Genomic DNA, 16,509 nt, shown 5'->3' with positions numbered 1-16,509 from the left:
AATGAAATTTCACATCAGGGCATCAGGGTGGTAGTCGAAAGTGGTGGTGGATGGGCATGTGGGATCTGCTTAGGTTAGCAAATAGAAGAAGTAAAAAAATGAAAGAGGAGCTTCAAAATAAGAGAGGAGTTAAAATTAAAATTCACAACGATCTGATAATTTATTCAAATTTCCAGAGGATATAACCTATAAAATGACATTAAAACTGGGAATTACAGAATCTATAGTTGAAAATGTTGTTTTTTTTTCTCACAACACAACTAGAAGTATATAAAACATTAAGAATTTTTCTGACCAATGAGTTTCAAATCAGATAATCAAAGAAAATAAAATGTTTTTACTAATATACCATGGTTTTTTTTTATAAAAATGCCTATGTTTCTCGCAACACTGCTTGTAGATTTTTAAATTACCCCAGTATTTTATTTTAGAAGTCAATTATTAAACATTAGAACTACCTATTTGTAATAAATCAGCTAAAAAAATACACCACTTTGGGCGTTATGGTGAAGTAAAGTTTAGTTGCATTTAACAATTTAAAAAAAGTGAAAAACACCCCTTTTTAAATAAATGGTATCTCCCAAAGTATGAAATCAAAAATTTAAAAAAAATATGAAACAGGTACACAATGCATTGTTATTATGCATACACTAATTATTTTTTATAATTAAATGAACAAAACAAAAATATCGTTCATGAAAGTAGTACCAATATCCATTTTAAAAAACCTTAAAAAAGGACAAAATTTGTCAAAAACACAAATTCGGCCGTTGCCATGGAAATATATGTATGAAATAAAAAATACTTCATATTTGATTTCTCTCAACACATATATAGCCATGTGCAAAATTTGAAAGAAATCCATTTTTTTGAGTCTGCTACTATTTTTTATATTTCTTTGATTCTTACAGACAATGGCTCTTAAATTGGGTACCCATGGAGTCACGTGTTAAATTTAAGATCCTGCTGCTAGTGTTCCGATGCCTAAATAGTTGCGCTCCAAAATATCTCTCAGAATTGTTGACAGTCAAGAAGGGAAAGTGAGAACTAAGATCTAGTCATCAGGTGCTACTGGACATTCCGAGGAGCAAACATAGTTAGGGAGATCGGACTTTCAGTGTTGCTGGACCTAGGCTCTGGAACCACCTACCCTTGAACATTAAACACACATCATCATTGAGTCACTTTAAGTCACTACTCAAAACTCACCTTTTCTGATTTTTTCTACAACGCCATGAGCAATGAATGTTGGAATGGCGCTATATAAATCGAACGATTGATTGATTGATTTACAACCCTCCAAATATCTCACTTTCAAAAACAATATTTATTTTCAATTCAAAAAATAAATAAATAAAATAAAAAATATCCGTAGAGGTTCGAACCCAATGCTGAGAGCATTCAAACCTGAGCATTACCCGTTATGCCACAAATCAGTACATGACTGAAGAGCTGATAATAGTCTATTTATATGAAATGAATGATGAATCAATGAAAAATAATGCCATGCAACTTTGTTTCTGATTTTAAAAAAGGTCCATTGTTTAGGCCTGACATTTACAACCCTTCAAATATCTCACTTTCAAAAACAATATTTATTTTCAATTAAAAAAAAAAAAAATACCCATAGAGGTTCGAACTCAATACTGAGAGCACTCAAACCTGTGTATTACCCGTTACGCCATAAAGTAGCACACGACCGAACAGTTGATAATAGTCTATTTATACGTGTATTACGTAATTCATCATTACGTCATAAATATCATATTAACCTTGTTAAAACCAAAATGACCAGTTAGCTCAGGCGACTGAGCGTCGTGTTGACAACACGTATGTCGTGGGTTCGATTCCCACGCTGGTCGGTGGAATAGAGTTAAAGGTATGCGACCAACTGTGTTTGGGGTTCACAGAATTATACGTCCCCCTTTCCACCACACATCTCGAGAAGGCACTAGCAATGCATCTGGTGATGATGTGGTGGAAACGACCCCAAGGCTGTGGCAGGGCCTTAGTGCTGAGGCAGGGAGAGCACATTTTTTACTCTTTTTTTTGGCTTTCGCTACATGTATTTGATCTCGTAAATTTTATGTTTAGCGCCCTCAATTTTAATATAAAAAAGAAATTAATTATCTTCGTTACGTGTTTAGAAGAGAATGTATGTCTCACCGTAGTTTGGTATGCCGTTCGTTGTTATGCAAATGAGTTTGTGCAGGTGTAGTGGGAAAGATGGTATTGTTAGTAATTCGCGGTCAATACGCCACACTGTTGAATTTTGATTTTGTTAATCAATGTTGCTACATTGGTAGCGGAATGTCAGATTCATGCAAGATATTGTATTGTAATATGTTATGAATAAACGTTTATGGTAGTTGGTGTGCATGGCCGCACCGTCCCAGAATAAACATGTTTTAAACAGATAGTTTGTCTCCGATGATTTTTGTATGGGGTTAATGGAGAGTGAAATAAGATCAAATATAGAACATTTGCAAAGATGCCGATTTCCAGACCGATTTCGAAGCTTAGACTAATTCCGCCGCCGGGCTAGGCCTTAGGCATATACGAAGTCGACTTTTTAAAGTAGAAAACTCCACCTAAAATTTTGAAGTCGCATATGATCTGGATAGTTGAAATTAACATTATCATAATTATCATAGGTGATTATGTATAGTAATAAGTATAAGTATAAGTGCAATTCTTGGCTCTATTTTCATTATTAGCTCTGCCCCAAACATGGTGGGCTAGTATACTGGAGACTTAATATTTAATTTCATATTTCAATGAATAGGTGCACTTTCCGGGGACAAGTTCTGTTGTCCTGGTGAGTCTTATATAGTTTGTTTCATATAATTTCAAATCATTGTAAAGTCCATGCAGCTCTATTTTTCAAAAATTGTCTTTGCTCAGCCCCAAGCATGGTGGGGTACTGAAGATTTTTATGCATGTTGTTTGAAAAAATATAGATTTCATTTTCGGGGACCTTGCAGCTCTATTTTAAACAGTTTGGTTTGCCGTGGTTGTTATGCAAATGAGTTTGTGCACGTGTATTATGGGGAAGATGGTATGTTAGTCATTCGCGGTCAACACGCCACACTGTTAAATTTTGATGCTGTTAATCTATACATTAGAAGATTGTTCAAATCATGTAAATAAAACATTTTCCGGGCGGGAACCCAGAAGCTCTCCTCTTTTAGTTTGCAAAAGTAATCTAGAAAGAACTCCATGTGGAAAAGAAGCCCACCCAAGAGTGCTAAAAATAGAGCACATGGGCTTCTTTTCGAGGTTTTATGGCAGTCTATTTAATGAAAAATAATGCCATGCAACTTTGTTTCTGAATTGAATAAGGCCTGTTTAGGCCTGACATTTACAACCCTAAAAATATCTCACTTTCAAAAACAATATTTATTTTCACTTCCAAAAAACAAAAACAAAAAAATGTCCGTAAAGGTTCGAACCCAATGCTGAGAGCACTCAAACCTGAGCATTACCCGTTACGCCACAAAGTAGTAAATTACTGAACAGCAGCTGATTATGTAGTAATAAGTATAAGTATAAGTGCAATTGTGGGCTCTATTTTCATTATTAGCTCTGCCCCAACCATGGTGGCTAGTACTGGAGACTTCATATTTAATTTCATATTTCAATTAATCAATAGGTGCACTTTCCGGGGACACTAAATAAGTATTTATCTTAGACAAACGCAAGTTATTAAAATCACTGATATGGCTTGAAATTAATTTTTCTTTTGCATTACGGATGGAGTAACCGACATTGAACATATATACCAAGTTTGAAATATTGTTGAATTCCAGAAGTATTTTTTCTGGATGTTTTTGTATGTGACTATTTCGCTGTGCTCCACCACTGGCTCCAAATTGGATCCACTGGAGCACAATGTATTAACATAAGAAAATAATTATATTGAAACTTAATTGGGTCCACTCGGGCACAGTGTATTAACATACGAAAAGATATTAACATTCAGTGACTTATTTCTATTTTATATCACTGTGCTCCACTGGTGCCAAATTGTGTCCACTTGAGCACAATGTATTAACATACGAAAAGATATTGAAACTTAAGTGACTTCAAATTAGGTCCACTTGAGCACGGTGTATTAACATACGAAAAGATATTGAAACTTAAGTGACTTTATTTCTATTTTATATCAGTGCTCCCCTGGCGCCAAATTGGGTCCACTTGAGCACAGTGTATTAACGTACTAAAAGATATTAAAATTCAGTGACTTATTTCTATTTTATATCACTGTGCTCCACTGGCGCCAAATTTGGTCCCCTTGAGCACAGTGGAATAATACGAAAATAAAGTGACTTTATTTTTATTTTATATCACTGTGCTACCCTGGTGCTAAATTGGGTCCACTTGAGCAGTTACCGTAGTATTATTAGTTATCCGCTTGGTAGAGCGGATAACTCCTTGTTATTGTATTGGATCAATCAGTTTTTTTCTGTATTATGCTTCTTTCCATCCTTCCTTTTTGTGGATCGCGTTTCTCTAAAATGTGTAAACATAACATTTCATAACTTTGACAACATATGGGCATTTACGTGAAGTTGTGCACCTCCTATTTTTGAATGACGTCATAGTTGCGCAACGTGACTTACGCGCAATTTTATGAATTTCAATGATTGATCATAGATTAAAAACCAAAAGTCATTTAGTATTGACACTTTGACAAAATTTAAGTCATATCAGGGGCAAACTTTCTACGGATTAAAAATGGCATGTTTCACAAGAAGTTACGCGCGCACGCGCATTTAAAATTTCAAAATGCGCAAAATTAATTTCTAATCAACTTTTTATGCGTTTCTTGTCATTTTGAGCATGTCAAAAATTCCCACGGGCGCGCAATTTTTTACGCACGCGGTGCGCACGTAGCGTTAAAAACATATTTTTTTCTCTTGAATTATATTTTTCAAGCCTTTCCTAGTCCTAGTTCTAAAAACAATTTAGACCTTTTCCAGTTTAAATAACGCCACACGAACACGTTGAATTAGACAATTCGTGCGCGTTTTTTATGAAAAAGCTTTAAAAATCGTCAAAATAATGTCTTTTTTTAAACAGTCATAGTTTCTAAAGTAAACCGTGAACCGTTTATTTTTATTACAAAATCTAGAAGTTGATGAGTTGTAGATATCGGATCATGCATCGATAAGGCTAAAAAAACATTTTGACGTCATCGTATGGCCACACGAATGTAAAATATAGGATTTTTGTCTCTTTCGTTATTGCTCATCACATTCAATGGAGCGCATCACGCTTAACAGTATTCCTTTTTCTCCTACATTTATATATTGTGTAGGTCAATCAACTTTCTTTAGCATGAGATAAAAATATTTTAATTTTTATGACGTCATCATGCCTAAAAATTTTAATTACGTGGGTCATTAATTTCATCTTTACAGTAAATTTGAATCTGTGATAGCTCGTAAGAATAAAATGTGATAATCACGATTAAAACGTTTTCTGGAAGCTATTGGATTGTAGATACGAATTCATGTAAACATTTTGCCAATCGGATGTTGTGACGTCATCATATGGCCAGTTGAATAAAAAAAGTCGTATTTTCATATTTTGCGTATGAGTTCATCACATTTAAAAGGGTGCGCATCTATATTTTACGTATTCAAATTTCTTCTACACGTTAATATGTTGTTCCTGAGATAATTTCCTTCTGAAATTGCTATCTAAGTGTTTCATTTTGATACCGTCGCCATGTTAAAAATTGGAATAACTGGCGGGTCCTGTAATTTCACCTATTCTACACTGTATGTAATACATGTATACAGATTATACTGTTTGCATGTATATACTATATGACACAAAATTGACAGAATTCAGCACTAACAGCATATCATATTCTTCAGTTCTTGTCATAATGCCATAATCTTTATCTGTGTGCAATATTCCAACGTATGACGTGCACGTGGCGTTTGTCGTGGTGCGGATAACTAACTCGTCAAAGTGACGAGTTTCATGTCTAGTTTCTATTATTGAAGTTAATAAAGGCATAAATGGCGCTCCGTAGGGAAGTAGAGAATGCTCCAGTCCAGAGCCATATATATAAAGAGTTACGACATTGGATTATAGTCACGTGATATGCAGATCAATTTGTGTCAAACTTGTCTCCGTTAATGCATGTAAAGTATAGGAGCAAGAAAATACTTTAAACTTTTTCTTATATTTAAAAAAATGTAATTGCACATCTAACGGTGAAATATCGATGTGCACAGCGTACAGAAGTACTTGCGGCAAAGAATATTGCGCGCGCGTGCGCTAGTAAATTATAAAGTTCGATTGATTGATTTTGGAACGAAACATCCCATAACTACGTCCTATTAATAACAATTTTGTAATATTTTCAATTCATAATGCATGCTTTGATGACTAAATAAAATAATAAAGTGTCATGGATATATTTGTTAATATATTGAATAGGGTATGAACAATATTAAAATAATAAAGGCAAATTATTACAAATGAAATGATGAACGAGTCTCTGAAAGTTTGTGTCAAAAACACACAGAGAGCCATATACTGTATAAAAAGAGGGGTGAATTTGTGTGTTTTTTGTATTGGTTCATGCTTTGATGTATCCTGACTTGCATGTAGGCCCTAGCATTTATTCTTTTGTTATTATAGACACAATATATATATGTTACCAAATTAATACCATTAATAAAATTAATTAATGAAATAAAAACGGAATACAAGCGTTATTTCATAGACAAAAAAATCTAAAAATAATGCATGAACTATAGGAAAACGCTAAACAAAAGAGACGCGCGCGCCCTCAGCGTGCGAATTCTTTGACACAAAAATGGCTTCTAATTTTCAATGTCGTAACTCTTTATATATATGGCTCTGCTCCAGTCGTCAGAATGACGCTCTGAATATAGAGGTATATTCAGAGCGTCATTTCGACGATCGAGCATTCTCTACTTCTACGGAGCGCAATTTATGCCTTTATTTACTTCCGAAATAGAAATAGTACTACGGTAACTGGTCCAGTGGACCAAATTTAGCACCGGTGGAGCACAGTGATATAAAATAGAAATAAGTCACTAATTTTAATATCTTTTCGTATGTTAATACACTGTGCCCGAGTGGACACAATTTGGCGCCAGTGAGGAGCACAGTGATACAAAATAGAAATAAGTCACTGAATTTTAATATCTTTTCATATGTTATTACATTGTGCTCATGTGGACCCAATTTGGAGCCAGTGAGCACAGTGATATAAGATAGAAAAAAGTCACTAAATTTTAATATCTTTTCGTATGTTAATACACTGTGCTCAAGTGGACCCAATTTGGCACCAATGGGAGCATAGGGAAATAGTCACATACAAAAACATTGAGAAAAAATACTTCTGGAATTCAAAAATATTTCAAACTTGGTATATAATGTTCAATATCGGTTACTCCATCCGTAAACCAAAAGAAAAAATAGTTTCAAGCCACATCAGTGATTTTAATAACTTGCGTTTGCTTAAGATAATACTTATGAAAGAACATACAATTCCGACACATATGTTAAACTCTAATAATGATTTTGACAAAAAAAAAACGGTTAGGAATTCAATTTTTTTCTATGTAAATTGATGAATGTAGATGTAAATTAAAACCAGACGCTTTAGTGGTAAATTTAACTTTGGTATATTTTTCTTTCCAGAAACAAGTTAAAATTAAATCGAACTTTTCAATCGTCGCTACGCGTCAAAACATCGGCACATCACTTATCACCAGAGGGCGGAATGTACGTATGGCACGCCCATAGTGCCTCTAACAGAACATTTGAACAACAGCAGATTTAACATCACACCAAGGCCTTTGAAATATAAAAGAACATTTTATAAAGCATAGAAATGGGTTTATTTATGGCATTATTTATTTGAGCATTAGTGGGGCTCCATAGACCCAAAATATTCCAAATTTAGTTAGAAGCATAAAACTTGGTATGGCAACTTGTATCAAAATTCGCAACTTTTAAGATTTGAGGCCACTTAAAATTTGAACTTTTATGAAAATAAGGGCAAATGATGCAGAAGTACTTTCTATTCACGTTTAATAGAAACATATGCATTTAACTCAACAGTTATTGAAAAATAATAGACTGTACAGTATATGGCATTTAGTATTGTTGTTAATATGTGAAAGAAATAAGATGTTTGATGCTAGATTTAATCTTTTCTCCAAAAATCAGCGATCATATGAAAACATACCACCAACTAAAGAAGCCCTGAACAACATGATAAACCTTATTTACTCTTCCCTGGTTAAACGGTCTACCTATCATCAAGCTGGTTGTGTTTGGGCCAATGTTCTAATCAATTGCCTAAACAATTTAAACAATAAATGGGTCATACATTCTGTTCCGATTATTCACTAATACAGTAGCTCCTCCTAACCCCACACATATTTTTGAGAGGGATGGTACACATATTTTTGAGAGGGATGGTACACATATTTTTGAGAGGGATGGTACACATATTTTTGAGAGGGATGGTACACATATTTTTAAGAGGGATGGTACACATATTTTTGAGAGGGATGGTACACATATTTTTGAGAGGGATGGTACACATATTTTTGAGAGGGATGGTACACATATTTTTGAGAGGGATGGTACCCTTATTTTCAATATAAAACACCATAATGTTTTATACAGTATGTATTTGCTGTATATTGATTACGAATGCAATTTCTAGCAATCTGGAGACATAGTTTTCTCAAATTTTTAAAAACAAATATTATTATTGGGTGAATTTACCAAGGTTGGCATTGTAATGACCTCAATTATACAATTTTAAATCTTTTGTATAGCAACAATTAATCCTATAGATAGTGCAGAGTTTAACATTGTAGGAATGTAAATCTTACCTTGGCACGTAACTTTGTAGGCTACAGTGGGTGTAATAAAAGGGAACTCCGGTCTACTTGACAAGGAGCTAATTTTAATCCTGAATCTGAATCCGGTATCATTAAATGAGTGAATTTTCCAGGTCTATTTTCCAAAAGTTTGTTGAAGAAGAAACAATCCTTAAACACAGTAACACTATTAGTTAACACGCATCCTTACAGTAAACATTCTGAAGATAGTCCGGTCCGGTACAGTAATTAAGTCCCAACCATGGTGAGGCTGAGTAGTAAACCAAGTCCATAAATCCCAAAACACGGTAACTGAGTTAATGATTAAGGTATACGATTGTTTTGGAATTGGTAGGCAAAACTACATTTTGGGGGTGTACTGTTTATCATGTTGTAACAATGGAGAACTTATCAATAGGGTTGTACATTGACGACCATGACTCAGCTTCCTTCTACTGTTCCCCTAGACTAGTTTGACACAAACTACAAAAAAGATAATTACAAAATAGAATTTCATATTAATGCATCTTTTATTTACAAATGAATCATTTGGAATTTTCCATTAAAGTGCATTATGGCTAAACCCACTGACTGCTGATGTTAACCAATTCTCCCTGCCATCAGTTATTTCTAAAAAAAAAAAAAGAAATTAGTCTAAAAATTTGTTGGAATTTCTTGGAATATTTGTTTTAAATAATGAAATTTTAAACAGCAGAAAATTGCAGGTTTATATTTAAATTATAGCATGATAATAATTATGCAGAAATTACCTCTGGAATATCAACTTCCCCACTGTTAATGGCTTCAATAATATCATGAGGTGCTTGACCATCAACAGTACAGCCTACAGATTGTGCAGTTCCTAGAATTTCTTTCACAGTTCCACTCATTTCCTTGGCCATAGAACGTTCTCTCATGATTCTGGCAATATCAATCACCTGCTCAAGTGTAATGTTACCACTGTGTTGAACTGTAAACAATCATTAAATTTTAATTTGTAAGTTGTGTCAAATAAGCCTAAAGATATATTTTTCCCCTGAAAAAAAAAGTTGCATAATAGTTGACATTTTTAGTGCAATTTGCCAATCGTTGTGTATAAACATACTGTGAAGCCCAAAATTTTCATGCACCCTTTATTTTCACGACTTTTGCAATTGAACAACGATCGCGAAAATAAAGGGCATGCGAAATTCCCAAAGATGTTGTTTACATTCGATCAGGCCTAGCTAAGGATTAGTTAGCTAGGCCTAGCCTAAGTATGGTAAATATGAATATAAAATAGTTACGATGAACTTCTAATTGTGTATTCTTTGAAATATTTACAAACTCAGATAATTATTTATATTGTTTGTTCAGGTGTAATTAAAGCATTAACATAAATTACAACCGACCGAAAATGCTATAATATATAGCATATATAATGCTATGCGCAAAAATGTAAAATCGCGAAAAATTTGTGCTTTACAGTAGTTTTTTGGATTTGTTGTATTTTTGCAATTTCTTTTATATTTTTATATTGTATTTTTTATTTAATATTTTATTGATACATTGTCTCCCCCAAACAAATGAATTTCCCAGAGTGGGATAATAAAGTTTTATTGGTTATCCGCACTTGGCAGATAACCCTTGTTATTGTCAGGATCTTTTTTTCTTCTATGTTATTCTTCTTTCTTTCCCGGAATTTTGTTCGCAGCGTATCTCTAATTTCGGTCAACATAAGATTACATAACTTTGTCATAAGATTGACCTGTAGCTGTAGATTTGCAAGAAATTTCGTTAAACGACGTTAGAGTCGCGCAGCGTTAGTTACGCGCAATTTTATGAATTTCAATGATTGGTCATAGATTATAAACCAAAAATATCATCATAGCATGTTAAGATATGCCTCACACTTTTGGAAATGATGCCCTGCACAAGTATTTGGCGTGCCTCGCATATCTCGCTGCTTTGTAATTTTTCGACACTCTTTCCCACAGTGACAGTAGTAGGTTTTGTAGGCTACTGTACTGCTGTAGTTTAGGTGTTAACTTTGTTTAGACTTTTTTTTTTACTATAAGTAAACGTAGGTATTGTAATTGATAACCAGGAGATTGTAAAAGTATTATTTAATAACTTACTGTTCTTCACTTTCTTTCTATCACGTGGTGGTTCTTTAAGAGCTTTGATGATAAGTGAAGAGGCACTTGGTACAACGCTCACTTTAGCTTGACGATTCTGGATAGTAAGTTGAACTGTAATCTTTAGGCCTTTCCATTCTTGAGTGGCTTTAGCAATGTCATCACCGACTTTTTTTGGTGACTATAATTGAAACAAATGAAAATTTGTTTTTACATAACTAAAAAAAGGGCCATTTCTGCTGTTAAAACAGTAATTAATCTCGAAAATAGCATTTTCTTAGCTTGCACAGTGTTCTCACTATGTTCTTTCATGAATTGATGATATAACCAACATTTTTTATTGACACTTGGTAAAAGTTTTATTCATATCAAGGACCAACTTTTTGTGAATTATAATTGGTATGATTTAAACAATGTTACAGGCGCACAAACATTTAAAATTTAAAAATGCGCAAAATTAATTTCTACGAAAACAACAACAATCCTGTTGGTGCAGTACCCGCTGCTTACTTGGGCTCGAATCTAACCACTAGCCATCAGCGCAAGCTCGGTGGTCTAGAGGTATGAACGCCAGGCTAGTGATCTGGAGGTTGTGGGTTCGAGTCCCACCCGAGAACTACTTGCGAATTTTTTCGCAAGTATTCTCAAATGTACTTAGTATAAAGTACAAATTACGTCAGAGTAGGGCAAAACATCTAATTACTCAACTCCCTGACGCAAAACTACAATTACAATCCTGTTGGTGCAGTACCCGCTGCTTACTTGGGCTCGAATCTAACCACTAGCCATCAGCGCAAGCTCGGTGGTCTAAAGGTATGAACGCCAGGCTAGTGATCTGGAGGTTGTGGGTTAGAGTTCCACCCGAGAACTACTTGCGAATTTTTTCGCAAGTATTCTCAAATGTACTTAGTATAAAGTACAAATTACGTCAGAGTAGGGCAAAACATCTGATTATGTTGTTATTAGTTGGCCGTCGGAATTGTAATATTTTGTTGATTTTATGCCATTGGGTGTTTGGAAACCTAGACAAACCGGACGGTAGGAATGTACACATACCCCTCTGATAAGAAATTACCATGTGTATATTAATCATGCATCATGCAGTTTGTTGCCCGAATGCTGAACATGTATGTGCTCACCATGCATGTTTTTTTTTAGTCTGTACAGTTAAAAATGTCATATTGCATACATTCAGAAATTTTTCTATGAACAATAAAATCAAATTTTGCATGAAAATATTGAGTAAACATTTTGTCTTTCCGTTACAGTCGTTCCGTTACCAAATCTTATACTAAACACTTAATTTCAAATGAAATGTGTTTTTATACACTTGAAACATAGTAATACATTTTTAACCTTTACAACATTGTGTTATCAATCTTCATAGGATTACACAAAAGACACATTAAGGGCCTGTTCAGACCAACAGAGTTATGCTTTCGTATTGTGTACAACTCCATAGGTCTGAACCAGGAAAAGATTAGTGGAAGCCACCTCGTACGACACTGATCTTTCGTTCGTTACGACAGCTCAAAGTACAAGATTAATGAACGATGCTTACAATACGAAAGTCATGCATTAACGATTTTGATCTCTAACCAATAAAATTTATTCCTGCATACCAGATGTTCGCCCAAATCGGTGACACTTCAGTTTGAAATGAGAACGTTAGTTAAGCAAATCTGAACACTTTGCTGTTACAACGCTAATTATAATATGACATTGCTTGCGATACGAAAGCATAACTCCATGGATCTGAACATATCCCAAGATAAAAATCAATTTCCGTTTTAGTGTCTTTCTGTTGCCGAACCAATTAATATTCGTCATTAATAAACAAATGGTAGTTATCAGGGCTGAGCGAACCACTTGCCCGACGCCCGGGACAAGTGTTTTTTACGGTCGGACAACCACATTTGACGTATCCTCTTGTCCCAGGACAAGCACTTTTGAAATTCAGGAAATTAAAACTAAGAGCACAGAAAACCATGTGCCAACACAGTTAGCCATGTGCATTAATAAAAATAGCAAGCTTCTTCAAAGCACATTAAACCCAGTGCATTTAATACATCACTGATTGGTCAATGACCTGAGTCACATCATTATAGATTGCACGATTTTCTATTTGGGGAGGTAATTAAAACATTTTTGGACCATGCAGTGGTTGAGACATAGGTTAACTGGGTAATTAAAAAATGCCCAGTTAAAAAGAACCCCCGTAATTAATGGACTCTACCAGGTATTGTTGATCAAAAATACCATGCATCAACATGGAGGCTGTACACACGCGAGGAGGTGGTAGGCCCAGTATTTTCATTTTTCTATGTACATCGTGCATGGAACGGACAATTGATAAAGTGGTTTCATAGGGAAAAGAATGTTTTTTATAAATTTACCTGTGAAATGCAACAAGCTATTTTATTTAGTGAATTAGATAATAACAAAAACATCCTCTCTTCGTACAGAAGTTGTAGAGTAGGAGGAGGCCTAACTTCTAGAGTATGGATGGCCTGGGGCCTGGAGGTATTTTTCTCTCTCCCCATGGTGACGGTCTAGGCCTAGTGTCTGGGTGGCAAGCTTTAATTAGTATTGGGCCTAGCCAGCCCTACATTAATTAGGTATTATTTTGTCAATTAATTATGCCTGGACAAAATAGAAATTATTTTAAAAAATAATTTAAATATACCTAGCTAGCCGGCATAGCTACAGTAGGCATAAAGATCAGTTCACATGTATGACTATGACTAGGTCAGGGCCTAGGCTATTATACGTTTGTATATAATTATAATAGACACCACAGTTTTTTTGGTAATTCAATTATTTTATCTTTTATTTAGTAACTACTATTTATTAATTAGGCCTACAGTACTCTACACACTGTTTTGTTAATAAAATAAAACCTAAAAATTACCGTTATTTTCATCAAAATATTGAGCAGGCTAAAAAAGTCTAGGCTAGGCCTATAAACTGCTGAATTTTAAATAGACAATAAACACTTGTGTGACATTTGTTGACACTTTTACGCCTATTGCGCAATAAAGAGGGACAAGTAAAATTTTTTCTCGGACAAGTAAATTCCGTGCAGGTACTTGTCCTGGGACAAGTGAAAGAAATTGAAATTCCCTCACCCCTGGTTATATAAAAACAATATCTGGAAATTGAAGATAATATTTTTGTTAACTAATAGCATTTATTGCGATGCTCACATTTAAAATGTTGTATTACTACTAAAACTGTCTTTCCATTACCGAATTGCCTCATACCTATATCTCACCAAAAATGTATGTCCGTTACGATACCAATTAACACACAGAATTTTTTCGGCGAAAGCACAAAATAGGTGGCGCTGTTGTATTTCAAAAGCAATAGTATAAACAAAATATTTTCTGAACATAAGATTATTTTTGTTAGAAACTATGCCTACGATACACATGAATAGCTACTTACCAGACCTAAAGGTCCAATTTTTGGTGCAAGGGTTGAAGTAGCACCGACTTCACCTCCAACAGCCCTCAAACACACTAAAAAAAAAAATATTTTTGCTTTTAACACAATGAAAGCGGACAGAGGGGTATCACTTTTGAAATATTAACAAGAAAAGCCATCAGACAAACATGATCAGCCAAGCGTAAAAAAACAAAATTAACAGCGTTCAAGGGATTTCAGAAAACTGTAAAATGTTTCTTATTTATTAAATTGATAACTGTATCAATCAATTGTTTTGATCATTATTACAAAATACAACGAAAATTATTTTTCTTTAATCATAGTGATTTAGGCATGGCTCTCTTTCTAAATGCCTTACAAAAAGGTTCTGGGAACAATTTATTATAAATAGACTTATTGACTAAAATGTTTTACCATTATTTCAACAATTTTTAATTTTGGCAAAAACCGATTCATTTGGCTAAATAAAATATTGGACTTTAGCCATTTATGATTTTGACTATAGATAAACTGATAAAATATTTTTGGCTTTCTCCAAATGGCTAAACAAAATTAAATGTTAGTGCTACCCCAGAGATTGTATAGGGCCACTACGCATCCATCGAAAAAAACACCACAGCACCACAGTGTATAAGCATAGGCGTTTTGTCATTGCCATTCAGGGTTCTCACCAGCTTGTCATGGGTAGTGGTCAGCGACGATTTCATAAGGTCAGCAAAAATACAGTTCGTTTAAAAACCCTATGATGTGAGGTAACAAAGTGTGCAAAATGAATGAGTAAATTTTGACCAAGAAGTATATAGCTATTATTTTTTAATCGTAATCGTTTTCTTCGTTCTTAATCATAATCTTCGTACTCAGCAGCAAATATAAATTTCACACAGTTGAGGCACGATGGCACCACACGGTGAACCTCAGTAAACTAGTATGTAGGCCTAGGCCTAAAAATAATATAGCGAACGTTCAGCCGATCCAGAAACAATGCCGACAACTGGTACTGGTCCTTGTAACCGTGATACTAGATCACATATGGTGGCTATTCCGGGGTAGCACTAACATTTCATTTTGTTTAGCCATTTGGCGGAAGTCAAAATATTTTTTTTTAGTCAAATCAGTTTATCTATAGCCAAAATGGCCGAAGTACAATTTTTTTATTTAGACAAATGAATCGGTTTTTAGCTAAAATAAAACATTGTTGAAATAATGGTAAGAACATTTTAGTAAATTTATCTATGTCATATTAACTTATGAATATACATTGTTATCCATAATAATATAAATAGAACTTCTATTAAAACGAAACGAGCACCAGCGAAAGTTGACGGCGGCTCAACTTGGCCTAATCCGACGTATGGACGTCTGGGACATGCGCAGATGGTTGGGACAGTTTATTACTAATTAGCCATGGAATTTTCTGTGGTGATATATAGACGGCTATTATAAGCAGTACTCTTTATTATAGACATTTGATTTGCCCCACGTGGGAAAGAAGTATCCAGATATATCTTTACTCCATGGATATTATAGGCCCTGGGCGAGTATGTAGGCCCTAGTCTAGAGGCCTACTAGATTATAGATAGGAAGGGTGAATACAATACAATTCCTAGAAGTATGAAACAAAACAAAACCAACATTTAAATTAATCACTATCGAATAACCTAGGCCTATGCCTACACTAGTGTAGTGATAGATAAGCAGGCTTCATTTGTAAACTTTTTATTGTTGAAGTAGGCTTATTTATAAAAGTCATCATCTCCTTAAAAAAAACCAGACCGAATCATTCTGCTGCCAAACAAACTCAGCACGACACGTACAAAATCAAATGTAATATTTTACTAAAAAACGACACTAACCAATTTTAATTTCATTCGGATCGAATTTTGGTGGCATCTTTCTGTATTAGTCTTTAATTTTGTTTTTAAAAAAACAAAGCGTTTGTGTCGGATGAGCCCGATTAGACACTACCGAAAAGTTACACTTCACGCCTTGGGGAGAGAGAGCCTAGAAAGGCCGGATCACCGTCACTCGATCACAACACACAAACGTAATTCAGGCAA

General features: G+C 34.5%; 1 protein-coding gene across 2 annotated transcripts; it reads right to left on the bottom strand.

Moving 5' to 3' along the window:
* Positions 1–9,399: 9,399 nt before the first annotated feature.
* On the bottom strand, positions 9,400–16,482 carry LOC144849223 (large ribosomal subunit protein uL11-like). 2 transcript variants are annotated; one of them, XM_078706285.1, is made up of 5 exons: positions 16,306–16,482; positions 14,453–14,526; positions 11,006–11,186; positions 9,659–9,858; positions 9,400–9,518 (listed from the first exon to the last, which is right to left on the bottom strand). In XM_078706285.1, the coding sequence occupies exons 1-5, from the start codon at positions 16,340–16,342 to the stop codon at positions 9,513–9,515; spliced, it is 498 nt and encodes a 165-aa protein (XP_078562411.1). In that variant the 5' UTR covers positions 16,343–16,482; the 3' UTR covers positions 9,400–9,512. The 2 variants fall into 2 exon arrangements, with proteins under 2 accessions (XP_078562411.1, XP_078562412.1); XM_078706286.1 differs by lacking the exon at positions 14,453–14,526 and having other exon boundaries at positions 16,306–16,480.
* Positions 16,483–16,509: the final 27 nt, after the last annotated feature.

The sequence above is a fragment of the Antedon bifida genome, chromosome 7 (assembly GCF_963402885.1).
Source record: "Antedon bifida chromosome 7, ecAntBifi1.1, whole genome shotgun sequence".
Taxonomy (NCBI): Eukaryota; Metazoa; Echinodermata; class Crinoidea; order Comatulida; family Antedonidae; genus Antedon; species Antedon bifida.
This window is presented reverse-complemented; position numbering and strand designations above follow the sequence as displayed.